This window comes from Bos indicus, chromosome 2 (assembly GCF_029378745.1).
Source record: "Bos indicus isolate NIAB-ARS_2022 breed Sahiwal x Tharparkar chromosome 2, NIAB-ARS_B.indTharparkar_mat_pri_1.0, whole genome shotgun sequence".
Taxonomy (NCBI): Eukaryota; Metazoa; Chordata; class Mammalia; order Artiodactyla; family Bovidae; genus Bos; species Bos indicus.
The window spans coordinates 96,521,438-96,548,480 of NC_091761.1; the positions used below are offsets into that span (position 1 = coordinate 96,521,438).

The 27,043-nt window shown below is 37.7% G+C and overlaps 1 protein-coding gene and 1 long non-coding RNA gene across 14 annotated transcripts in view; one reads left to right on the forward strand and one right to left on the reverse strand.

Moving 5' to 3' along the window:
- PIKFYVE (phosphoinositide kinase, FYVE-type zinc finger containing) overlaps positions 1-27,043 on the forward strand; it is an 84,545-nt gene that overhangs the window by 13,816 nt on the left and 43,686 nt on the right. For 9 of the 13 annotated variants that reach the window (XM_070771058.1, XM_070771047.1, XM_070771052.1 and 6 more), the window contains 10 exons: positions 2,305-2,512; positions 3,336-3,425; positions 11,034-11,172; positions 12,437-12,594; positions 15,335-15,446; positions 16,394-16,541; positions 17,089-17,256; positions 24,283-24,342; positions 25,933-26,062; positions 26,660-26,840. In XM_070771058.1, coding sequence (XP_070627159.1) covers positions 2,305-2,512; positions 3,336-3,425; positions 11,034-11,172; positions 12,437-12,594; positions 15,335-15,446; positions 16,394-16,541; positions 17,089-17,256; positions 24,283-24,342; positions 25,933-26,062; positions 26,660-26,840 — 1,394 coding nt within the window. The other 4 variants (XM_019976092.2, XM_070771076.1, XM_070771082.1 and 1 more) reach the window with 3 other exon arrangements.
- LOC139177128 (uncharacterized) lies at positions 720-26,676 on the reverse strand. Its single transcript, XR_011561604.1, has 2 exons — positions 26,545-26,676; positions 720-6,369 (listed from the first exon to the last, which is right to left on the reverse strand). It is a non-coding gene; the product is annotated as an uncharacterized lncRNA (long non-coding RNA).

Genomic DNA, 27,043 nt, shown 5'->3' on the forward strand with positions numbered 1-27,043 from the left:
GCTTTGACTCTGATGTCCGTTCATGCTAACCTTGTCTTTTGAGATTAAATGCCACCACTCTGCCCCTGCCAACCTGGGATCCAGTGGTCCCAGTGCATTTAGGTTTTCCAGTTCAGCACCAATAGTTCAATGATAATTCCCACAGAGAGAGGTGACTACAAAACTCTACAGGGGATGCTGGTGCTCCCCTCACAGATCTTTTTTTCTCATAGTAATAGTGAAAGGTACGTGCCCTGGGTCCTCCTGGGGCAAGTGAGCAGATCTTACCTGGTAAATCAGCTCATAGCAGACTCTCTAAGCCTTTGGATCCCTTCCTTTAGAGCATTCCACAGGCCTTCAAATTATTGGATGAGATGCATCCACATTATGGAGGGTAACTACTTAAAGTCACAGATTGTAAATGTGAATCACATCTTAAAAAAAAAAAAACCTTCACAGCAACAGCTGGACTATTGTTGGACCGACTCATCAGTCTTGCCAAGGTGACACATAAAGTTGACCATTGCAGTTGGGATAATAGATTCTGAACACAAACATAGGTTGTGACCCTGAATACCTAGAATACTTAGGCACCTAGAAACAGATCAGCGGATGTTATTATTGTTAATGGTAGTAGCAGTGTTGTCTTTGTGTCTGCCTTACAACTTTTGAATTGTATGTGTCTGTTGTCTCCAATGAACTGAGGGGCTGTGTCTTGTCAGCCTTTTCAACACCTCATGTAATTTTTTTTTTTTTTTTTACTGCTCTATAGGCCCTTGCTGGTGAGGATTCTCCATGAAATGAGAACTTTTCTGGTCAAGCTTGGCTCCCTTAATTTACCTGATCATTTTCATTGTAATAGCTGACTGATTAAGGGAGATTTTCTTTACAGTGTAAGAACCAAGCCTTTGTTGTGGCAACTTAAATACTTTTCTGCAGGAAGTAATTTTATCTCTTTTCTGAAATTCAACCTTGGTCAGCTAGTGGTGGTATGTCCTCCACTCTCATTTATCCTGGGCTAGAGTTCAGTTTTTTTTGGTGGGGGGAAGAGGTTTGGGGTTGGTGGTGGTTCATGATTGGAGACATTTTTCTTTAGATTCGTCTGTTGAATTGTGTTAGAAATGAGTAACCCAACAAGTGATACTTAATTTTGCTTAAAATACATGCATAATTTAATAAAATGGAGTACTATAAAATAGTTCTTAAAAAATAAGACCATACATTGTCCTTTGTAGTAATTATGGTAAAAACACAGTACAGTTGACTTCTAGAAGTCTTTTGTTCCATGTCACTTCAGTTTTCTAATGTTAATGGTAAAAAGAAGGTAGAATTGTTATGTAACATGTTATTAGTAAAGTTTAATTATCTTACCTCCTTTTTTAGTATGCTAAAATGTTATAGAATCACACAAAAAATTGTTGCAGAAGAACAGGGTAGAAATGAAACTTATATTTGGGTAGGACTGCTTCCAGAAAAAAAAAACAAAAACACTTAAAATTATTAAATAACCTTATTGTCTTCCCAAGAATATTTCATTTCCATCCTAACTTTTACCATGAGAATTTCCTTTATAGCTCCCCCGACCCATATTTCTTATTGTTTGTATGCCAGTTTTGTTTGTTTTTAAACAGTTTTTGAAACTGTGCCCCCTTGTGGAGGTCAATCTTTATGACTTCACATAAAGAACTAAACATTTTCCTCCTTCCTTGTTACCGAGGTAAAAAGTGTTTCTTCTATTTGTGTTGGTTTATGTATTCAACTAAAATTTTTTTCCTTGAACCTCTGTCTTTCATAGATTCCCTTACTTCACTTCTAGAACCTTGAAGAATACTCTTGTAGCGGAGTTTTCTAGTCCATTGAATCATATTTTCTTAAGTTATTATAAATATTTGCAGTAATTTGGGTAGCTGGATGGAGTTATCATAATTTTGGTTTTTATTAAAAAATTTTTTTATTATTTTATATGGTAAATTCTTATTTACCCACATATTTGCTCTTCCTGTTGCTTTTCTTTCTTTTTTTTAATTGGAGTACAGTTTTAAAATGTTATGTTAGTTCCTGCTGTACAATGAAGTGAATCAGTTATATGTAGACATATATCCCCTCCCTCTTAAACCTCCCTCCCAACCTCTTCGGTTTTAAAATATATAACAGAGCTAACAAAGTTACTTCACTTTTAAAAAAAGGTCTTGTTTGGTAGTCTTTACTTGAAGATGGTTCCCCATTATTAGATTAACTATTAAGCCAAGGGTTTAATAGTTCTGGTAAGTAGATAGGTTAGTTATCATCTAATAAGTTTTCTTCTTTTTTTTTTTTTCTTCCTAGGGGACCTCCGAGCCTGTACATACTGTAGAAAAATAGCCTTAAGTTATGCTCATTCCACAGACAGTAATTCCATTGGTGAAGACTTGAATGCTCTTTCAGACTCTGCTTCCTCTGTGTCTGTACTTGATCCAAATGAACCCCGTACACCTGTGGGGAGTAGAAAAGCCAGCCGCAACATATTTTTAGAGGATGATTTTGCCTGGCAAAGGTACAGTCACTTATGTATCTGCAGTGCTATTCCACTAAGTTATGGGGACTAAGAATAAAATATTTGAGCTCAGGATTTCTACCCCAGAGTACTTCTGTTTTGTATATGTGATGTGAAGAGTTCTATAAGTCACTCATTCAGCCAGTTTTATTGTTTTATTGCCACCTGTTACACTTAATAACTAGGGCTTCCCTGTGGCTCAACAGCAAAGAATATATCTGCTTGCAATGCAGGAGATGCAGGAGATGTGGGCTTGATCCTTGGGTTGGGAAAATCCCCTTTAAGAGCAAATGGCAACCCACTCCAGTATTCTTGCCTGGGAAATTCCATGGACAGAGGAGCCTGGTGGGCTACAGCCCAGGGGGTTGCAAAGATTCTGGGCTTCCAAGGTGGTGTGGTGATAAAAGAATCCACCTGTAATGCAGAAGATGCAAGAGACGAAAGTTTGACCCCTGGATCGGGAAGATTCTTGGGAGTAGGAAGTGGCAACCCACTCCAGTATTCTTGCCTGGAAAATTTCATGGACAGAGGAGCCTGGTGGGCTGTAGTCCGTAGGGTCTCAAAGAGTCACACATGACTGAGCATGCATGCATGTGCACACACATACACACTCACTTAATAAATTTCCTCTATTGATCTTTTGGTATTGTTATCCCGAAGACAAAATTTATCCTATTTCTACCTCAACTGAAAGAAGAAAATAATGACCCATGAGCTCATTATTGCAGAAAACAACCTGCTTTTAAATGTTATAGCACTCTATTGAAATTGGATTTGCCTGTAATTCTCAAATCATCTCAGTATATTCCTATTTTCTTTCTAGTTTAATTCATCCAGACTCCTCAAACACTGCTCTTTCAACAAGACTTGTATCTGTTCAAGAGGATGCTGGGAAATCTCCTGCTCGAAATAGGTGAACTGCCAAATGAAAACGCTGTGTTCTGTGCCTGTTATGTCTATTTTTTCTTTTTTACAGTATTGAGAAGAACAAACATAAAATGGATAGGATTGATTTTTGTACATTTTCTTAGCTCTAAAAGCCGAATTAAACTTTTGTTTCCTTTTAGCTAGTCAGCTGTCACTTGCATTCTCACAGTGGCCCTTTTCTACTCTTTTCTGCTGTCTTCAACCCTACTTTCTTCTGACATTAGCAGATGACTTCACTTTCAGCTACAGAGCAAAAAGGGGAGATGACAGAAGGGGACGACACCAAGTCTTAGCATCAGTTACCAACGATTACATTTGGAGCTCATTCTTTCCTCTTCACCTTGCTTCTCCATTTGTATTCTGCTTGTCATCCCTTATTCTTTTGTATTCAGTTCAGTTCAGTCGCTCAGTCGTGTCCGACTCTTTGCGACCCCATGAACTGCAGCATGCCAGGCCTCCCTGTCCATCACCAACTCCCGGAGTCCACCCAAACCTGTGTCCATCAAGTCGGTGATGCCATCTAACCATCTCATCCTCTGTCGTCCCCTTCTCCTCCTGCTCTCAATCTTTCCCAGCATCAGGGTCTTTTCCAGTGAGTCAGCTCTTCGCATCAGGTGGCCAAAGTATTGGAGTTTCAACTTCAACATCAGTCCTTCCAATGAACACCCAGGACTGATCTCCTTTAAGATGGACTGGTTGGATCTCCTTGCAGTCCAAGGGACTCTCAAGGGTCTTCTCCAACACCACAGTTCAGAAGCATCAGTTCTTTGGCGCTCAGCTTTCTTCATGGTCCCACTCTCACATCCATACATGACTACTGGAAAAACCATAGCCTTGACTAGACAGACCTTTATTGACAAAGTAATGTCTCTGCTTTTTAATATGCTTTCAAGGTTGGTCATAACTTTTCTTCCAAGGAGTAAGCATCTTTTAATTTCATGGCTGCAATAACCATCTGCAGTGATTTTGGAGCCCAGAAAAATAAAGTCACCCACTGTTTCCCCAACTATTTGTCATGAAATAATGGGACCGGATGCCATGATCTTACTTTTCTGAATGTTGAGCTTTAAGACAACTTTTTCATTCTCCTCTTTCACTTTCATCAAGAGGCTTTTTAGTTCCTCTTCACTTTCTGCCATAAGGGTGGTGTCATCTGCATATCTGAGGTTATTGATATTTCTCCCAGCAATCTTGATTCCATCTTGTGCTTCCTCCAGCCCAGCGTTTCTCATGATGTACTCTGCATAGAAGTTAAATAAGTAGGGTGACAATATACAGCCTTGATGTACTCCTTTTCCTATTTGGAACCAGTCTGTTGTTCCATGTCCAGTTCTAACTGTTGCTTCCTGACCTGCATACACATTTCTCAAGAGGCAGGTCAGGTGTTCTGGTATTCCCATGTCTTAAAGAATTTTCCACAGTTTATTGTGATCCACACAGTCAAAGGCTTTGGCATAGTCAATAAAGCAGATATAGATGTTTTTCTGGAACTCTCTTGCTTTTTCCATGATCCAGAGGATGTTGGCAATTTGATCTCTGGTTCCTCTGCCTTTTCTCAATCTAGCTTGAACATCTGGAAGTTCACGGTTCATGTAATGCTAAAGCCTGGCTTGGAGAATTTTAAGCATTACTTTACTAGCATGTGAGATGAGTGCAATTGTGCGGTAGTTTGAACATTCTTTGGCATTTCCTTTCTTTGGGATTGGAATGAAAACTGACCTTTTCCAGTCCAGTGGCCACTGCTGAGTTTTCCAAATGTGCTGGCATATTGAGTGCAACACTTTCACAGCATCATTTTTCAGGATTTGAAATAGCTCAACTGGTATTCCGTCACCTCCCCTAGCTTTGTTCGTAGTGATGTTTCCTAAGGCCAACTTGACTTCATATTCCAGGATGTCTGGCTCTAGGTGAGTGATCACACCATCGTGATTATATTGGTCGTGAAGATCTTTTTTGTACAGCTCTTCTGTATACTCTTGCCACCTCTTCTTAATATCTTCTGCTTCTGTTAGGTCCCTACTATTTCTGTCCTTTATTGAGCCCATCTTTGCATGAAATGTTCCCTTGGTATCTCTGATTTTCTTGAAGAGATCCCTAGTCTTTCCCATTGTGTTATTTTCCTCTATTTCTTTGAATGGATCACTGAGGAAGGCTTTCTTATCTCTCTTTGCTATTCTTTGGAACTCTGCATTCAGATGCTTATATCTTTCCTTTTCTCCTTTGCTTTTTGCTTCTCTCCTTTTCACAGCTATTTGTAAGGCCTCCCCAGACAGCCATTTTTCTTTTTTACATTTCTTTTCCATGGGGATGGTCTTGATCCCTGTCTCCTGTACAATGTCACGAACCTCAGTCCATAGTTCATCAGGCACTCTTATCAGATCTAATCCCTTAAATCTATTTCTCACTTCCACTGTATAATCATAAGGGATTTGATTTAGGTCATACCTGAATGGTCTAGTGGTTTTCCCCACTTTCTTCAGTTTCAGTCTGAATTTGGCAATAAGGAGTTCATAATCTGAGCCACAATTAGCTTCCAGTCTTGTTTTTGCTGACTGTATAGAGTTTCTCCATCTTTGGCTGCAAAGAATATAATTAATCTGATTTTGGTGTTGACCATCTGGTGATGTCCATGTGTAGAGTCTTCTCTTGTGTTGTTGGAAGAGGGTGTTTGCTATGACCAGTGCGTTCTCTTGGCAAAACTCTTATTAGCCTTTGCGCTGCTTCATTCCGTACACCAAGGCCAAATTTTCCTGTTACTCCAGGTGTTTGTTGACTTCCTACTTTTGCATTCCAGTCCCCTATAATGAAAAGGACATCTTTTTTGGGTGTTAGTTCTACAAGGTCTTGTAGGTCTTCATAGAACTGTTCAACTTCTTCAGCGTTACTGGTCGGGGCGTAGAGTTGGATTATCGTGATATTGAATCGTTTGCCTTGGAAACGAACAGAGATCATTCTTATTAGTCACACTATTAATGTTCCTTATATTCCACTTCTCTCTGCTGACTCCTTACTATCTGCATTTAAACAAACTCAGGTCTTACCTATTAAAAAGAAACAAACCCCCTTCCTTTGTGTTTTGCCTACAGTTTTCTATATTCTCAATATATTTTCTTAGCCAAATTCCTTGAAATAGTTGCTTATAATTATTCTGTAACTGCTCATTTCCTTTTCAACCTGCTAGAATTTTACTAACATCCACACCTCCCCCTGAAAACACTTTCAGTTATTACGAAGTTAATTGGTGAGTAAGTTGTTATAAACCCAAAGGAATAGGCATCTGACTCACCATGGTTTATCATACATTCAGTTTATTCTTTCAGCAAGTGCTTAATAAGTGCCTGCAAATTAGGTATTTGTAGTACAGCAGTAAATACAGTTATTAATGTGCTGTCCCTTGTGAGGTGCACCTCATTTGCTAATGTGATTCTAGTTGTCTTTCTAGTAAGAATGAGTTTGCATCGCTTCATCCAAATCAGAGTGCCTACTCTGTACAGGGTACTGTCCTCAGTTAGCTTTATACACTTCATTAATGTTTGGGAGCTTAAGTTTATGAGATACCTGGGCTGGGGTAAGGTTGAAATCTGTAAATATGGAATAATGCAGGAACAGGTTTATGTTGGGAGGGGGCAGTGGCACCCCACTCCAGTACTCTTGCCTGGAGAATCCTGTGGACGAAGGAGCCTGGTTGGCTACAGTCCATGGGGTCGAGAAGGGTCGGACAGGACTGAGCGACTTCACTTTCACTTTTGACTTTCATGCACTGGAGAAGGAAATAGCAACCCACTCCAGTATTCTTGCCTGGAGAATCCCAGGTATGGAGGAGCATGGTGGGCTGCTGTCTCTGGGGTCACACAGAGTTGGACACGACTGACGACTGACTCGACTTAGCAGCAGCAGTGAATCAAAAGTTTAAAGCACACAAAAGCGTAAGGAATAGGGGAGGAGGATGGAATTTTAAAGAGTGTGCTCAGTGAAGACCTCACAGAGAGGGTGATGTCTGAGCAAAGACTTGAGGATGTGGGGGAGTAAACCATGCGGACATTTTATAGAGCAGTTTACCAAGCAGAGAGGGAACAGCTAAGTTCCCCAGAGGAAACATGCCGGGCAGGGAGTAACTGGGAGCCCTGTGTACCAGGAGTAAAACCTGTTTCTGTTCATTGTAAGGATTTGGCATTTAATCAGTGAGCGGGAAGCTGTTGTAGAGCTTCATTTTTTATTTATTTTGAGAAAATTTTATACTTGCAAAAGAGTTGCAAGAAATAGAGTGGAATAAGTTTTCATACATTCTTCATTAAGATTCACTAATTTACATTTTGCCCATTTACTTTTTGTTTTTTCTGGACTGTTTGAGAGTAAGTTGCAGATATCATCATCTTTTACTTAAAAAAAAGCTTATAAACTTCATTTTGTGGAGCAATGTAGGTTCACAGCAGAATTGATTGGAACTTGCAGAGAGTTTCCATATAGCCCCTCCCCATAATGTCTCTCGTTATAAACAAACATCCCACACTAGAGTGATATGTTGTTAAAGTTGATGAACCTACAATGACATCATTTTTACTCAAGTCTGTAGTTTGTTTTTGGTGTTGTATATTCTATGGGTTTGAACAAATACGTAATGAAATATATTCACCACTAAAGTAGAGATCAGAATAGTTTCAGTGTTTTAAAAAATCCTCTGTGCTCTACTTACTGATCCCTTACTCCCCCCAACCCATGGCAGCCACACACCTTTTTATTGTCTTCATCGTTTTGCCTTTTCCAGAATGTTACATAGTTGGAATCATACAGTATATAGCCTTTCCAGATTGATTTCTTTCACTTGGCAATATGCATTTTAGTTTCTTCCGTGGTTTTTTTTGGCTTAATAGCTCATTTCTTTTTAGCATTGGAGAATAGTCCATTGTTTGGAACTACAGCAGTTTATTTATCCACTCACCTACTGAAGGACATCTTGGTTGTGTCCATGTTTTGGCAACGATGAATAAGGTTTCTATAAACATGTATATGCAAGTTTTAGTGGGGATATATTTTTCATTCATTTGGATAAATACTAAGGAGTGTGATTACTGGATCCTACAGTTAAGAGTATGTTTAGTTTTGTAAGAAACTGCTTTCCACAGTAGCTGTACCAACAATGAATGGGAGTTGTGTTGTTCCCTATCCTTGCCAGTAGTTGATGTCATCTGTATTCTGGATTTCAACCATTCTGATAGGTGTATAATGCTGACTCATTGTTTTAATGTGGGATTCCCTTATGACATGTGATGCTGAACATGTTTTCATATGCTCCCATCCTTGCTGTCTGTATACTTTCTTTGGTGAGGTGTCTGTCTAGGTCTTTGCCCTGCTTTTTAACTGAGTTGTTTTCTTATTGTTGAGTTTTTGGAGTTCTTTGTATGTTTTGGTAACTGCCCTTTGTCAAAGAAATTTTTTGCAGTTGTTTTTTCCCAGTCTGTGGCTTGTCTTCTAATTCTTGATGTTGTCTTTTGCAGAGCATAAAAGACATATTTATGCTCATCATTTTTAATTTTAATGAAGTTAGCCTATCAGTTTTTTCATGGATGATGCTTTGGTATTGTATCTAAAAAGTCATCTCAGTACCCAAGGCCATCTGGATTTTCTACCATGTTATTTTCCAGGAGTTGGCTTTGCATTTTACATTTAGATCTGTGATTCATTTTGAGTTAATTTTTTGTGATGGTCTAGGTCTAAAAAGTCTGTGTCTAGGTTAATATTTTTTTGCATGTGGAGGTCCAGTTGTTCTAGCACCATTTCTTGAAAAGAGTATTTTTGCTCCATTAAACTGCCTTTGCTCCTTCATCAGAGATTAGTGACTGTGTCATGTGGATCTGTTTCTGGGCTCTGTATTTTGTTCCACTGATGGTGTTTGTCTGTCTTTCACTAATACCACATTGTCTTTGTTACTGTAGCTTTATGGTAAGTCTTTAAGTTGGATGTGTCACTCCTCTGTTCCTTCCAGATTACGCTGGCTATTTTGGGCCTTTTGCCTCAACACATAAACCTTAGAATCAGTTTTTCATTATCCACAGAACAGCTTGCTAGCATTTTGACTGAGATTGATTGAATCCATAGATCAGGTTGAGAAGTACTAATATCATGACAATATTGAGTTTTCTTATCCATGAACAATGACTTTTTCTCCATATACTTAGTTCCTTGATATCTTTCATCAAAGTTTTGTAGTTTTCTTCTTTCAGATCTTGTACATATTTAGATTTATACTTGAGTATTTCGTTTTGGGGAATGCTGATGTAAATGGTAATGTGTTTTAATTTTTAATTTCATTTGTTCATTGCTGGTATAGGAAAGTGACTGACTTTTGTATATTAATATTGCATCTTGCAACCTTGTTATAATTTTGGGAGTCTTTTGGTTGATCTTTTCAGGTTTTTACATAGATGGTCATCTGTGAGGAGAGAAAGTTTTAATTCTTTTTTCCCATTCTGTATTCCTTTATTATATTTTCTTATTGCATTAGCTTATGCTCCCAGTATGATTCTGAAAATAAATGTTAAGAGAGGACATTCTTGCTTGTTCCTGCCTGAGCAGTTGAAAAGACAGAGTTGCCATTTATTGATATGGAGAAGACAAGGAGGAAAAGTTTAGTTTTAGACATGTTGAATTTGATACACCTCTAGACATCCAACTGAGATATCAAATAGTTGGATGTATAAATCTAGAGTTCAGGACAGGGATTCAAGTCAGAGACATAAACTTGCGTGGTGTTATCATGTGAATCATATTTAAAACTATGAACCTGTCTGAGAACATCAAGAGAGTAAGTGTGGAAAGTGAGGAAGTAAGGACCGAGGACCAAGATTGGGGAATTGAAGGGGAACCAGAAAAGGAGACTGGGAAGGAGAGATGAGTGATAAGGAGAGTAGGTTGTCTTAGTAGCCAAGAGAAGAAAGTATTTCAAAGAAGAGGGAGTTATCCTGCTGCTCTGTCAAATGAGGAGTGAAAACTTGACTGTGAACAATAAATATTGGTATAGGCAGTTTCAGTGGGTTGTTCAGGATTCTAGAGAGAGTGAAAGAAGAATTGGAGATGAGTTTTGTTGTACTGAAGCAGGGGAATGCAGCAGAGGAATGCAAAGTCAAGATAGTGTTTTAAAAGATGGGACAAATTACAGTATTCCTTTTGGTATGTGTAGGAATGCAGAGATAGCTACATTTGGACTGATGCTTTATATTCATCAGTTCAAAAAGAAAACACCCTGATTTTCATCATTTTAAGGAGTGTTTGTACCTATTTCGTTTGGGATATTACTGCTATATGCACTACAAATATAATTTTTTCTTACAGTCCTCTCATAATGACTTCCTTTTAAACTTAACTTGAAATAATTACAGGCTAACATAGAAGTTGGAAATAATAGTGCAGAGAATTCCTGGATACTCTTCTTCCAGCTTTCCCAGTAATAGTGTCATACATAACCATCATAACTACTTTTAAAAGTGCCCCTAACATTGGCAAGTAAGCATTTATTTAAAAATGAACTTTCACTGTAATTCTCTCTGTCGATGAAAAATTTACAACTGTGTTTTCACTTTCTGTTTTCAATTTCCAGATCAGCCAGCATTACTAATCTGTCACTGGATCGATCTGCGTCTCCAATGGTACCATCATACGAGACGTCTGTCAGTCCCCAGGCTAACCGAACGTATGTTCGGACAGAGACCACTGAGGATGAACGCAAAATTCTTCTGGTACCAGTCCAATATCTTTGAGCCGTTGCAAGTTTTGAGCATGAAGAATGTTTCGTCTCATTGATTTTTTTTTTTAAAGGCAAATGAAATTGAAATAGCCAGTTAGCATATTAATTAGAGGAACTAATTTGCTTAAGTTTTTATTAGGCTCACCTGAAATTGGTCAAGCAGCCCATGCTCATATGCTGCATTAATATTTTCTTGACCACTATGAAGATCAGAATTCAGGTACCTCTGTAATTCTAGAGCTTAACTTTGAGTTATATCCCAGATTGCTGCTTAAACTTTGGGATATGTTTCTCATACATGTGGAATACTTTTTAGACATTTAATATTATATGTTTAAGTAGGTGGTAATCAGTTTATTGAATTTATCTCTGTAAACTACTGTGTTCAATCATAAGAGTGACTCAAAGAAATGGAAGATATGGTTTCACTCCTCAGGTTTATAATTCAGAAAGTAAAAATGAGGTCAATGAGCAGGTCCGTGATAGTAAAAGAAGTAATACTTTAGTAGTAAAAAAAATAGAGCGCTAGTAGTGGAGAAGTCGGGAAAGGTTTTAAACTGAAAGGCTTGCACTGGATCTTGAAGGATTGAATGGATTTGGGTGGGCAGTGAAGGAAGAAAATCTTATTTAAAGTGTGGGGAAAGGTATAGAGGTGAGAATAAGCCTGGCATTTTCCATGGACTGAATTAGAGTTTATGATTTGGGAGAGGTTTGGAGGGATGTTAAGTTTGATTCTGTGGGCAATGAGAATGGAAAGTTATTTGGGGCTACTTGGTGGAAGGTGGTGAATTCAGTCTTTGTCAGTTTTAGATTAGAACCTGTAGATGCTGAGCAGTGTTGAAGTGTTCTTGAGCAGGGAGTAATTCCCTGATGAAAGTTGGGTATAGGTGAAAATCTGATGAAGTGAAACCTACAGAAATAGTTACTTTAGAGTAGCGTGATTATTCCCTTCTTATTCGTTCTGTCTCCAAAGAGGAATGTGAAATTTTCTTTTCAGATAATCAGGAGACTGATAATATATTGAAAAAAATTACTTGGGATAGTTTTTCCCCAAGAGAAAAAGTTGTTTGGAATTAGATGAGCTGAGTACAAATTGTTCTCCATGCATGTGTCATTTCTATTAAATCATGTAAGTTAGCTCTGACAAAGAAATCTGAATTGAGTTTCCTTTCATGAGTATAAAAATCACAGGAAGAAAGCTGAAAGTGTATAGTATCTTTCTCAGGAGTAATTGCTTGCTTATAATGTGATTTCAGGACAGTGTTCAGTTAAAAGACCTATGGAAGAAAATCTGCCATCACAGCAGTGGAATGGAGTTTCAGGATCACCGCTACTGGCTGAGAACACACCCCAACTGCATTGTAGGAAAGGAGTTAGTCAACTGGTTAATCCGAAATGGACACATTGCTACAAGGTAATGGGTCTTAAGAAAAATTTATGAATTTATTTTTAATGACATGTCATAAAGGAAACAGCTTGCTTTGTGAGTAGGATGCTGTTTGATTTCTGCATTTGGTGTTTGGGGTGTTAGTTACTCAACCCTCCTCCCTTCTGTGTTGTAATCAGTAGATGCAAGGAGCCAAATGGGGGTCACAGTTTACCTTATTTATTAAAAGCAGAAATGTGCAGTAGTTCCCAAAACTCAGTTCTGCAGTTAAGCAGGATTGGGGAATATAGCTAGAACCTAAGGCCGAAGTCGGAGAAGGCAATGGCACCCCACTCCAGTACTCTTGCCTGGAAAATCCCATGGACGGAGGAGCCTGGTGGGCTGCCATCCATGGGGTCGCTAAGAGTCAGACACGACTGAGCGACTTCACTTTCACTTTTCACTTTTCACTTTCATGCATTGGAGAAGGAAATGGCAACCCACTCCAGTATTCTTGCCTGGAGAATCCCAGGGACGGGGGAGCCTGGTGGGCTGCCATCTATGGGGTCGCACAGAGTCGGACACGACTGAAGCAACTTAGCAGCAGCAGCAGCAGCAAGGCCACAGTGGATTCTCCTGTTTCTGCTCCCTAATGTGGACTTTCAACCTGTCTTCAGAACTGGGTCCATTAGCCACACCTAGAGTGTGCTATCTGGCCTCACAAATCATTTGTGTGAAAGCACCAGACAGGTCCTGTTGCCTTTCAGGGTGGCGTGTCGCTTGGCTTTTCTGCTTGTTTAGAGTAGCTACTCCTCCTCCCATAGGAAGAAACAAGTATGTGGAAGAGAAGAAATAGCTGTAAACAGTGAAGCTCTGGCTTCCAGTTTGGATTGTATCTTTTTTTAACTTTATGCCCTCTGTGAAGTTATTCAGTCTGTTTGAGACTTGACTTCTCAGCTCCAATGAGAAAAATATGAAAATATGATCCTGTGAAGAAGCTGTGAAAATGAAATAATATGGACTAAATTTTTTGATAAATTATAAAATGCCATATAAATCCAATGTGTTAGTGTCTATTTCATGTATATATATGTGTGTGTGTGTGTATACATTTTATACCTACATCTATAATATTTGGTATTGTCTTCTCAAAGACTGTAAGCTCCTTGAGGACAGGAGCCATACTGTTCTCAACAGTCTTTTTTATCCTCCTCTACTAAGTACAGGGGTATGCTTGCACAATTGCACTCATCTCATGAGAAGGCAATGGCAACCCACTCCAGTACTCTTGCCTGGAAAATCCCATGGACGGAGGAGCCTGGTAGGCTACAGTCCATGGGGTCGCTAGGAGTCAGACATGACTGAGCGACTTCACTTTCACTTTCATGCATTGGAGAAAGAAATGGCAATCCACTCCAGTATTCTTGCCTGGAGAATCCCAGGGACGGGGAAGCCTGGTGGGCTGCCGTCTATGAGGTCGTACAGAGTCGGACATGACTGAAGCGACTTAGCAGCAGCAGCAGCACATGCTAGCAAAGTAATGCTCAAAATTCTCCAAGCCAGGCTTCAACAGTACATGAACTGTTCAAGCTGGATTTAGAAAAGGCAGAGGAACCAGAGATCAAATTGCCAATATCCGTTGAATCATCGAAAAAGCAAGAGAGTTCCAGAAAAACATCTACTTCTGCTTTGTTTACTACACCAAAGCTTTTGACTGTGTAGGTCACAACAAACTGTGGAAAATTCTTAGAGATGGGAATACCAGACCACCTGACCTGCCTCCTGAGAATTCTGTATGCAGGTCAAGAAGCCACAGTTAGAACTGGATGTGGAACAACAGACTGGTTCCAAATCAGGAAATGAGTATGTCAAGGCTGTATATTGTCACCGTATTTAACTTGTATGCAGAGTGCATTGTGAGAAATGCCGGGCTGGATGAAGCACAAGCTAGAATCAAGATTGCTGGGAGAAATATCCATAACTTCAGATATGCAGATGGCACCACCCTTATGGCATAAAGCAGAGAGGAGCTAAAGAGCCTCTTGAAGAAGGTGTAAGAGAGTGAAAAAGCTGGCTTAGAACTCAACATTGAAAAAGCTAAGATCAGTGGATGTGAGAGTTGAATTACAAAGAAAGCTGAGCACCAAAGAATTAATGGTTTTAAACTGTGGTGTTGGAGAAGACTCTTGAGAGTCCCTTGGACAGCAAGGGGATCCAACCAGTCCATCCTAAAGGAAATCAGTCCTGAATTTTCATTGGAAAGACTGATGCTGAAGCTGAAACTCCAGTACTTTGGCTACCTGATGTGAAGAACTGACTCATTGAAAAAGACCTTGATTCTGGGAAAGATTGAAGGCGGCAGGAGAAGGGGATAACAGAAGATGAGATGGTTGGATGGCATCACTGACTCTATGGACATGAATAGAGTAATCTCTGGGAGTTGGTGATGGACAGGGAAGCCTGGCATGCTGCAGTCCATGGGGTTGCGAAGACTTGGATATGACTGAGTGACTGAACTGAACTAATGATGCTTGCCTTGAGTACTTGTTGATGTTTGTGTAATTGAAATTAGGTCTTGTTGGGACTGCCTTCTCTGTAGGTTCTTCTTTACTATGGTACTTGAGAAAATCTTTTAAGTAAGCTTCAAATCTCTCTTGTTTTATCCCTCACCTATCCAAGGACTGTTTGAAGTTCCAACTCTGATTAGAATAGAACATAAATTCAGTTGGTGTCTCATCTTGTAAAATTATTCTCTTAAAAGTTTTTGTTTTCTCTGGTCTTGATTCAGGGCACAGGCTATAGCAATTGGACAGGCAATGGTGGATGGACGTTGGCTGGATTGTGTCAGTCACCACGACCAGCTCTTCAGGGATGAGTATGCGCTGTACAGGCCGCTGCAGGTAGTGTTCAGTGGTACGGCTAACGAGAATACAGAGAGCTTCGTTACCAAGTCTTCCTCGTCATTGGGAATAAAAAGTCGTTGAGTTACCCAGTGATACACTTTTCTAGTATGTTGTCCCTGCCATTTGAGGAAAGCTCTAACATTTTTACATGGTTGGTAGTTGTGATGAAAAACCCTTTGAAATCCCAAACTTTTCAGTTTGTGCAGCTTTTCTTAAGCTTGACTTTGTAGTGTCATTTACCCTTAGTGGTTTTTAATTTTATTATGTCTGTTTTTTTTAGGATTAAGAGGAAGTATATGTAATAAAATCATTAAGAAATTTAATGTTACTGTTGCAATAGATTTTGACTCCATAGCAGTATTAAATTGTATAACTGATAAAATGGTGAAGATTCTTTTTCTTTTCTGTTTCTTTAGTTTGATTAGGAACATGGAAATCACGTACTTAGAAGTTTTAAAAAACTTTAACATAAACTTTTTGTTTATATTAATTTGATAAAATAATATCCAGTAACACCTTTGTGAACTAAAGTTGGAAAATCATTGGGTAGAAAAGATGGATGATCCCAAAGACTGGTGGTGTTATGTCTGAAAATCTAACAGTTTTCCAAGTTCTGTCCTAGAATTGGCACAGGGTTATGATAAATTCTAAGCCATCTTCACTCTCAGGAATAAAAGAAATGAAACACTATAAAATCTGTATAATATGTTTGGTCATAATATGCTGCCTTTTAGCCTGCTGATTCGTGAATATTATAGTTGTAAGAGTGGAATTGCCAGTTATAATGCTGGCTTACAACTTAAAGTTCCTACTTATTTGCTTATTTAATATATTCAGTGGTTAGCCTTATACAAATATTAGGCTAGAATTTATTTGTAGTGTGACAGCCTCAACATTGTTGCCATTGTGGGTCAATTGCTTGGATTCTGTCTTGACTTTTTCAGAGTACAGAATTTTCCGAGACCCCTTCTCCGGACAGTGACTCGGTGAACTCTGTGGAAGGACACTCTGAGCCATCCTGGTTTAAAGACATCAAGTTTGATGACAGTGACACTGAGCAGATAGCTGAAGAAGGTGACGATAATTTGACTAGTGAGTTTCACTTTCTGACGTTTTAGTTTTTATGAATCATTAATGTGTATGTATGATAGAGTATTTTTTTTATTTAGTTGGAACAATCCTACTATTAAGTTTTATGGCTTCAACTAAACGTAAAGAACATCTGATAGCAATCATTGTCCTAGATACAGTATTTTCTTAAGAAACCATTTCATTAAATTACTGGTGTTTTCAGATTTCGCTGTAGTCTTTAGTTTGCAGCAGCTTAAAAATAACTCCGAGCTAATAATATTGCAGTAGACAACTTTCTCACCTCTTCGCTATGATATCAGGCCTTCTCTCTGCAGAACCTCCAATATATTTATTTAAAAAATTCACTTTATATTTAACTGGTTCAAATTTTATTAAGTCTACACAGAAGTATCAATACATGAAAATACTGTATCCATTTTGGTATTGCACATTGGGCTTGTATATTAAAAAAAAAAACCATTTTTCTCCTTTCCTCCAATACCCTGATGAAACCCGTTTTTACTCCCCTCCTCTCCCTGTATTTCTTTCCCCTCCCCAACACTAAAAGACTCTGCCAGTCCTAGCAAGCGCACATCAGTCAGCAGTTTCCAGTCCACAGTGGACAGTGACTCAGCCGCTTCCATCAGCCTGAACGTGGAGCTGGACAACGTGAACTTCCATATCAAGAAGCCCTCCAAGTACCCACATGTGCCCCCTCACCCTGCTGACCAAAAAGGTAGGAGGGAGTCACCACCTGGAATCTGAGTACAGGCTGGAGAGTTGGGCCGTGGATCTCATCCGGCCTGTCCTTCTTGCTTCCTCTGTCCCCGTGGCTGAGGGGATTTGCTGTGGGTTTTGGTCCACCCTTTCTCATTTTTCCCACACCTCTTCTCCATATGTTTTTTTTCTTTTTGGTTGGTTCCAGTTCCTTTCATTTCTTATTTCCTCCCTTAGTATCACCACACCCAGCTTAAAGCTTTAGTCATTAAAGGGAACAGCATCTGACTGCTTTTCCCTTAGCATAATGTGCAACTGCCAAGGTGGCATTTCTTTGCATTATAACATGGATGTTCTGCTCTATTCATTTCTCTTTTTTCATTTAATATTTTAAAGCCTCTTTACTTATTCTGTGACCCAGAAGCATAGTGTTTCACTAAACCTTTCCAGGTGCTTGAACTAGACTGGCGAAGAACATCACACATTCCAAAGCATCTTTATTACTTAAAATGCTTGTTGTGTACATGCTGTATTTGTAAAAAAGTTTTCTTCTCTAATACAAAAAAAAAAAATCATTCTTTTAGCTGTTCTATTTGAGGTTTTAGTCTACTGACTCAAAAATCTTAATTCAAAGGACATTTGGTATAAAAGGAAAAATAAGGTTAAGCCATTAGTAAAATTGACCATAGCAGGATGCAGAAAAGAAATGCTTTTTAAAAAAAAAAAGATGATGAGGCTTACTTTGTTGGATATAATTAAAAGCCAGTTTAGGTTTAAGAAAAGGAGAGACCTGACTAGCACTGAACATGAGTATGATACACATCTTTATCAGAATCCTCAAAGCAGAAATTGGAAAAATGGTGGTGAACATTGGGTGAGTAGGAAAGTGAAGCAGACTGGGCACTTGGGTGAGAATTAACTGTAGATGGTGGTCATGTGGAGGATTTGGATTTTTGTCATATGAATGACAGATGTGGTTCAGAGGTGGCATGATCTATCTTGATAGAGGTATCTATTCCCTGGATGTAGTTGGTGGCAATTTCATTGTGCTGCAAGTAGAGTTATAGAATACATTTTTGACTTGATGATTTCATCTCTTGGAAAGTTAAGGAGCTTTTGAAATCATGAAGAAAGTGAACTGACATCATGAAATTCATAATAGCAAAAAGTGAGCTGCTGAGCGCAGTTAAACATTTGCTTTAGGAAACCCAACTTCATAATCTTAGGAGAAGAATGAAATAGAAGGCCCCGTTGACGTTTTGACAGTGCACCCTCAAATCGCATCTCTAAGGAAAATGAAAGGGGAAGCACCGACAGTTGGAAAAACTGTCACAACTCCACTGGCAATTTTCTGACCTCAACCTTTAAAAAAATTTTTTTTTCTACAAAAATTGTGAGAGTTAGCCTTCATATGAGGATCAGTCTGAAAAGAGGAGTCAGTGCTTTCAAAAAAGTGGCAGGTAAGCAGAAGTCTAGACTATACTGAAGACTGCAGGGAATGTCAAGGATATCTTGGAAAAGATTTTTAAAATTGTGATGCAAAGAAAGAAAAGTTAGGTCAGTTATTTGGGGAAGTTGATATAATATTAACTGAAGCTTTTTTTTTTTTAAAACTTCTGTCAAGATAAGAAAGAACACTCACTGCTAAGAAGAAGTGAAATCCAAGATAATGAGGAGATGGAGAGTGCCTGGTTGTTGTTGTTATTTTTCCCCCCTTCTAGTTTTATTGAGATATAATAGACAAAAAGCAGTATATAATTTTAAGATGTACAGTATGGCTCAAACGGTAAAGTGTCTGCCTGCAATGTGGGCAACCCGAGCTCGATCCCTGGCTCGGGAAGATCCCCTGGAGAAGGAAATGGCAACACACTCTAGTACTCTTGCCTGGAAAATTCCATGGACAGAGGAGCCTTGTAGGCAACAGTCCATGGGGTCGCAAAGAGTCAGACACGACTGAGTAACTTCAGTTCTTCATCACAGTCTTACGTTTAGTGAACATCGATCATCTTACATAGATACAAGATTAAAGAAATAGAAAAAAATTTTTTCTTTATGGTGAGAACTCGTAGAATTTACTGTTAAAAACTTTCACATATGATATATACTTGTGTTGATTATTGTGTTATACATTACGTCCCTGGTATTGAAAGTTTGTACCTCTTCACTGCCTTCATCCAGTTCCCCTTCCCCAACGCCCTCCCTCTAGTAACCACCAATCTTATCTCTTTTTCTGAGTTTGTTTTTGAAGTATAATTGATCAACAGTGATTCCGTCTTTCTATACATTTTGAAATGATTGCCAGTTCAGTACAATGTCACCATATAAAGATACTACAGTTATTGAATATATTCCCCACATGATACATTTCATACCCATGACTTAGTTATTTTGCAACTGTAAGTTTGTACCCTTTCATCTCCCTCACCTATTTCTTCCCTTCTTCCACTCTCCTCCTCTCTGGCAACCACTTGTTTGGTCTCTGTATCTATAACTCTATTTCTGTTTTGTTTATTCATTTGTTTTGTTTTTAGACTCCACATATAAGGGAAATCATACAGTATTTGTATTTCTCTGACTTATTACACCTAGCATAATACTCTCTAGGTGAACCTTTTTTTTCCAAATAGCAAGATTGCATTCCTTTTTCATGGCTGAGTAACATTCCAGATTGAACCCAGGTGTCCTGCATTGCAGGTGGATTCTTTACTGTCTGAGCCACCAGGGAAGCCCATATATGTGTATACACACACGTACCAGAATAATTACCTTCTTTCTTAGTATTGATTTCAGAGAGCCTGTAATTTGAGGACTTTTACCCCTTAGTAAATGTTTCTGGCTTTCACACTTCTCTCTCGTTAGCTTTTAGCATAATAAGAATTTTTTTTTTCTATTTTGTGAAGTTGAGACATAATAAATTGTTTTTTTCTACATTGTAATTAAGAGAAGCACTGGTTACCAGAAAATAAAGTCATCAGAATGATCTAATTCAGAAAATGAAGAATAGTAGATTTCTCCTGCGTCTGGTGTTCATTTCTCTTAAATACAAATGAGAATGGGTGATTCTTATCTTTCCATTAAAAATAATGGTTACTAAAATTGTTAAATCTTTTCTTAGGGATCATTCTCTAGCTTTTAACACAGAGGAAATACAAATTTTTAACATTTGTTTAAGTATCTATGCTTAAAAAGATGCTCATGTTTTTTTGTATTACATAAGCTAACTCATTTTCAGAAACTTGTAAAACTGAGTCAGTGTGATCTTCTGGTTTGATTAATTTCTCACTATTTGTTATGGAGAGTTATGCAGTTAAAATATATTTTATTATGTGTTGGAAGCAGGATTCTGAACTGTTCTTAGAAAGTTAGCAGGTAGTACCTATAAAAGAAAATGAAAAGCATGACTTCCTCAAACCCCTAGACCTAACTCCACATTTTATAGGGAAACATGGGGATATAAGAGCAAGTTAAACAGCACCGTGAGGAGACAATCCATCTAATCCAGAATGTGACATTTGGCCTGAATTCTTTCAAAATTCAATATCAGGGGAAAGAAAAAGGTAGAAGGTCTACTTTAGATTAAGAGAAAATGAAGAGAATGTAATGTATGACCCTTAATGGATCCAGGTTTGAGGGGAAAAAATTTATTAAAGCATTTTGGAAACAGATAAACCTGAATATGGACTAATATGATGATATTAAGAAATTGTCAGTTTTCTTAGTAAATATTATGGTTCTAGAGAAGAATGCTCTTATTTTTTAAGAGATGCATGCTGAAGTATTAGTGGTAAAATGTCATGATACGTGTAACTTCAAATGGTCTGGGAAAAAAGTGCACAGAGAAATCAGATATGGCAAGTCATTAACAATTGTTCAGTCTCGGTGGAGGATATATAGGGTTTCCTGTATGTTTAAAGTTTTTTCATAATAAAATGGGGAAAATCCATTGCTTCTGAAATTTTATATATATATATGTACATATATATCCTTTAGACTGAAGAGTAAAGCTTCTAAAGCCTCTGTATATTAGTTGGATAAACAGGCATTGGCATTATTAATTTCTGTGAGGGAGGTGTAGAAATAAAGTATAATACCTGTTTTCACTGGTCCACGTACTTGATTATATTGTATTTGGCATGGCACACTTGAACTTGGTAAATTTTTTTCTCTCTGCTTTTTTGTTTTGAAGGATGAGTGTATTGGCTTTTGAAGCCCTTTTGTTTATAAATGAGATCTACTTGAAAAGAATTTTGTGGATCACCTTTACCTTAAAAGACTTAAAATGCATTGTGGTTAAATTTGCACGGTAGAAAGAACCTCATTTGAGCTGTGCTTGGTCACAGACCTAGAGGAAAGGTCATGAGAAAGTAAAGAATAAGTTTCACTTATAATATTTAATATTCTAAAAGTTTTGAAAGAACACATTCAGAGTGTGTTCAGAAGTTATCTTTTAGCAACTATTTGGAAGTGTTTGGTTAGAATTTTTGAAACATTAAAACTCAAATTAACAGCACAGTGCAAATGATTTCTGAATCCATTCACCCCCAGGACCAAACTGATAAACTGTGCCACATCTGATTATATACAGCAGCATTGAATATATACATATACATATATATTCAATGCCTGGTTGAAATAACCAAGCAAAAGGTGACACATTCACAACTTAACATTTAGGCGATGATCACAGGTTTATGAGGGTAGATCAGTCCCACAGAACAGTAACAGAACAAATGGGACAAGTGAGATACTGACATTTCCCTAGCCCTATGCCACAAGACTTTTCACCCATATTGCAACAGTGCAAATAGAACATGTGACATAGTATGCAGACAAGGCAGAAAAGTCACACTTTAAGAAAAGGCTATTTATCAGTAAATATTTCAAGTTAACTTCTTCCCCAGTGATAGTAAACAGCTGATGTTAAGCATTTATTTTTAACTAGTACTAAAAGAATGGAAATGCAAATTTTCAAAATCAATGGTTCGTACAAGTAAAAAGTGAGTCATACATTATTTTGTAAAAATCCATGAAATAAAGTTAACTGTAAACAGCTTCCTCTTTCCTATCCAAACACTGTTTCCATCTATGTACAAGAAAGTATACATGGCTCCAACTGTCCCATGCCCAAATCTATCTCTAAAACAAAACTAAAAAAACAAAGTTTCTGTTTCCTGTGTTACTAACAAGGATCGTGGACACATTATTACACCCCTATTGCAGAGTTTTAAAAGCTCAAATCAGGCATACACTTAGAGCTAATAATTGCTTTTCACACTGATAAACTTGTTAAGCAGCAGTAACACAACATGCTGCATTCTGTACTGCAAAAATAAGCAATATGTACTTTATCTGCCAGTTCTTTCTCATACTTTAAAATTATTTTGCATAGTTTTATGCACTGTCAGCAATCACAAATGTAAAACACTTCCCCCAAAAAAGAAAAAAACCCAGCCTTTCATTTCACAGAAGATGCTTCTCAAAAGCAAAATGGTCAGAATATAAACACACATATATATACTTGAATGCATTATGTGTTTATGTAAATCACAGCCACAATTCCAAACATTTGGGGGAGCCAGCATGGGGCATCTAATTTAGTACCAAGTTCCTCAAATATTTATATACCTTACCGCATACTTATTTGGATCACAAACTGCTACTTATTCATTCAGTCTGTACTGAAATACTAACACAACTAATTATTTGTTCTTTTAAAAGTCAGACACACACTCAGGAAACAGACCTGATCATCACAGAAGACTATTTGAGTATCAGTGACTTGTAGCAAATTATCTGCCCAGATGGGATAAAACTACACATACATTTAACTATAATTTTTGAAGCCTTTACAACTAACAAATCACAAACCATTGAGAATTATAAAAATAATTTCCAACAGGGTATGCTTTCCCTAGACCTGTACTTTTACTGTTCTTTTTCTAAACATATATAAGACAAGAGAAAAAAGTCCTGGGGGTGAATGGATTCAGAAATCATTTGCACTGTGCTGTTAAATGATCCTTGTGTGCTTGCTGTTACCTACTTTTTACAGGCATCGTAATAAAAGCTAGACTATTTCTTTGGGGGGAAAGAGACTTATTTAATGTAATTTAAAGACTTTTCCAATAGAAAATGGAATACTATTGAAAATAATATCTATTTTTTAGCTTTCAGCAATTGATGGTGCTTTGTTGTGGTGTCTGCTGGAAGTCTACTGCCATTATAGGGATACTCATTAACCTCACCGAGAAAGAATCTTGCTTGTTAGCTTCTCTAGATCTCTATTCTAAACAATCTGTTAGTGATGATAAATTCTATAGGAGGATCTGTTCTGAGCTGTTAACTTCCTGTAAGGGGAAAATGGGTGGGTTACCAGAAAGACCATTGAAGCAGGGTGGGCCAGGGGTGGAGGGCTGGGTATTTGTCTTGAGAATTAAAAACTACGAAACACTTTTGTACACAACTGATTTTTTAAAAAATAAACACATTTTTAAAGATGTTGAAAAAAAAAAAAAAAACTCAAATTAAAAACTAATACAATCCTGATAAGTTATATCTTAATTCTCTTCCATTATCATTTTTGTATTTGTTTTATAGCTTATATTTTGAAATTCAAAAAATCCCACCTTATGTTTTCTTTATGCAGTGTGTTCTTTATCTGAACTCATTATTTGTTACATAATATGTCTATGGATGAGAAAAAGAGTGTAACTTTTTAGGCTTGTCATGCAAATCTGTGACAGACCTCAGTTTTCATAAAGCAGTTCAGATTTGATAAGGGAAAAATGGTCTGTTAAAAAGATTATCTGTCATTGCTGTCTCATGGCTCTGTTGAGTTATTAAGTATATCAAGTTTAGTATGAAGTGTGCAGAATAAGTTATAAATCGATATTTTAGCCTAAAGTTTCTGTGACTTGGCTGTGATGGGTTTAGTGTGAGTAATACTTTGTGTGTGGGTGTGTTTTCTGTATAATTATGCTAGCCTGTTACAGTCATGGGCCTGTCCTTTCCTTCCTCCTCTCTCTGTTCTCTCCCTGGCATGCAGAGTATTTGATTTCTGACAATGGAGGACAACAGCTATCAATAAGTGACGCCTTCATCAAAGGTAATTTTATCAAAAGCTATACATGGGATGATGTTTCTTGTTCATGGAGATATACTGTGGGCCCAGGATACTGATTGGCACTGAGTGAGTACTGACAATGCATTATATTGTTTTAGTACCATAGGAACACAGTTTTTCAATATGGGTAGTAGCCTTGAAACTGCTGAGAACCAAAAATATAAACTTGGACTTAGTTTGAGAGGTCTCTGATCTGAAAAATAATTGTTTAAAAGTCTTTACCTAGATTTTGAATTTTATTCATTTAAAGGCTTTTCTATATCACGAATATGCTTTTTTGTATCACGAATATAGTATTAAGTATTGATAGACATATCAAGTGATTGTCAAGCTTATCAAAAAGCCACAGGCAGATCACATCTAATTGAGGATGCTGCTTGCTCTCTGGATTTGGACAACAAGTGGACTGAAGGAAATAAAGAACTAATTCTGCCTATCATTTCCATGGGGACGAAAGGAAGTACAGAAGAATACGAACTTTTCCTAACCCCATCCCTACTTAGCTTGCTGTGGAGTGAAGACACACTTATTTGGTCCATAACACGCTACAGCTTAGGCCTCAGATAATGGGAGGGTTTCACATAAAAGAGGGCGAGCTGGTGCAAGGGCAGCTGCTGACAGATAGTGTCACAACTTAGTGTTTCTAAATTCACCTTCAAGCGTCTGGTTCAACCAGATGTTTATAGACCAAGGGTTTTACATAATTGAAATGTGCTGTTCTTGTACCTCACTTGTCATGGACACTGCCTTTATCTGGAGGCTGCTGGACTGTTTAGTTGAAGGTTTTTTGTCATTTGTTCAGTTTAAGAGGCAAAAGACTAGAGAATTTTTACCTCTTTTCTTTCCATTTATTCAATCACAGTTTCAAAAGTTATTTAGTGAGCATCTTTTTTGCAAAGCATTTAGTATTACCTATTTTTTTTTGTTTTGATCATTTACAAAATTTTATATAAATTACTATTTACCATGTTTTGATTTCTTCACAGTTAATTTTTTGGTCTGACTTGTAAAAGTTTTGCCAATTAAGAAGAAAGCCTTTTTTGTTCTAGTGTTGAAAAAGAAACACTGAAAGGATTGTATGAGTAGACTTTCTAGACTGTCATATCCTGGTTCAGATGAATCAAAGCTGAGCTTTTCTCAGCACCCACACTATCACAAGTTCTCCTTGCATTCTGATATCTGTTGAATGCAGTGTTCAGTTTGTGATTTTATAGGGAAAATTAACCACCTCTCTTTTTTAATATCCCCAAATAAATAAAAAGACTGTAAACAAATCTCATTTCATTTGCTTTTCAAAAGCCGTATTTATAGTTACTTTTTTGAGAGCCCTGGTTGCTTATGTAAATTTACTCTTAACACTTCTGTCTCTGATTTTGGCTGTTGAGAATGTTGACGATCTAACTCAGACTTAATTTTTTTATCTATGAATTTAAACATGTCCTTGCTTTTTTTACATCAATAATTTGAATTGGCTAACTTAAAAATTTTAAAAAGACAAGTTGGTGATTTCTAAATCTCTGAGTAGATGGTATAAAACTTGACCATGAATATAATTTCTTATTTTACACTTAGAATCCTTATTTAACCGTCGAGTTGAGGAAAAATCCAAAGAACTGCCTTTCACACCTTTGGGCTGGCATCATAACAACCTGGAGCTGCTGAGGGAGGAGAATGGAGAGAAACAAGCTATGGAGAGGTTGCTGTAAGGCAGTGAGCTTATTCATTTTAATTCGCCATTTTTCTAACCTTAAGTGACTTGATAGGCATTTGTATAGTTCTTCCTTATAAAGTCAAACATGCTAACATTACTAAGGAAATGAAGCCTGTTCTGGTGAAACTTCTAATAAAGCAGAGCATCCTAGTTGTGCTTGTCTATCCCCGTTGTTTTTTATGTGTTAAAATTTAATTGAATTAAATAGGGCATTTATTTTTTTTATCAAACCCATAGACTTTTTGTTTTATTTATTTTTCAATTTTTTAATTGGAGGATAATTGCTTTACAGTGTTGTGTTAGTTTCTGCTGTACAACATCATGAGTCAGCTACAAGTATGCATATATCTCTTCCCTCTTGAACGTCCCTTAAATGGGTTATCTTAATTGAAGATATTCACAGATTTTCTTTATATGCAAAAGCATTAAGGTGCAGATATGCTGAAAGAATAAAATGACCAAGAAGATCTTACCTGTAAGCCATTAAGTCATGTGCTGATTTCTTTGTAGACTGTGTTGCATCTTCAGAGCTGTTGTCTCTGGCAGTATTAACTGTGCAAACTTGTCTCTCCTGTAACATTTTTGTAGTTCAGCTAATCATAACCACATGATGGCGCTGCTCCAACAGTTGCTCCATAGTGAGTCATTGTCAACGTCTTGGAGGGACATCATCGTATCCCTGGTCTGCCAGGTTGTTCAGACAGTCCGACCTGACGTCAAGAACCGGGATGATGACATGGATATCCGCCAGTTTGTCCACATCAAAAAAGTGAGCTCTGCCAATGTTTTTCTCCTGTTCGGCATTCATGAGATGGGCCCACTAGTAATTTGTCTCTTAATGGTAATCTGAAAGGGTCGTTACCAGGAAGGATGCTCGGTGAGGAGAGGGAAGTTTTTCTGTCCTATTTGGTAGCAGTGCACTTAAAGGTCATAAAAGCCACTCTTAGGAAGTGAGAGATGAGTGGGGGTGGG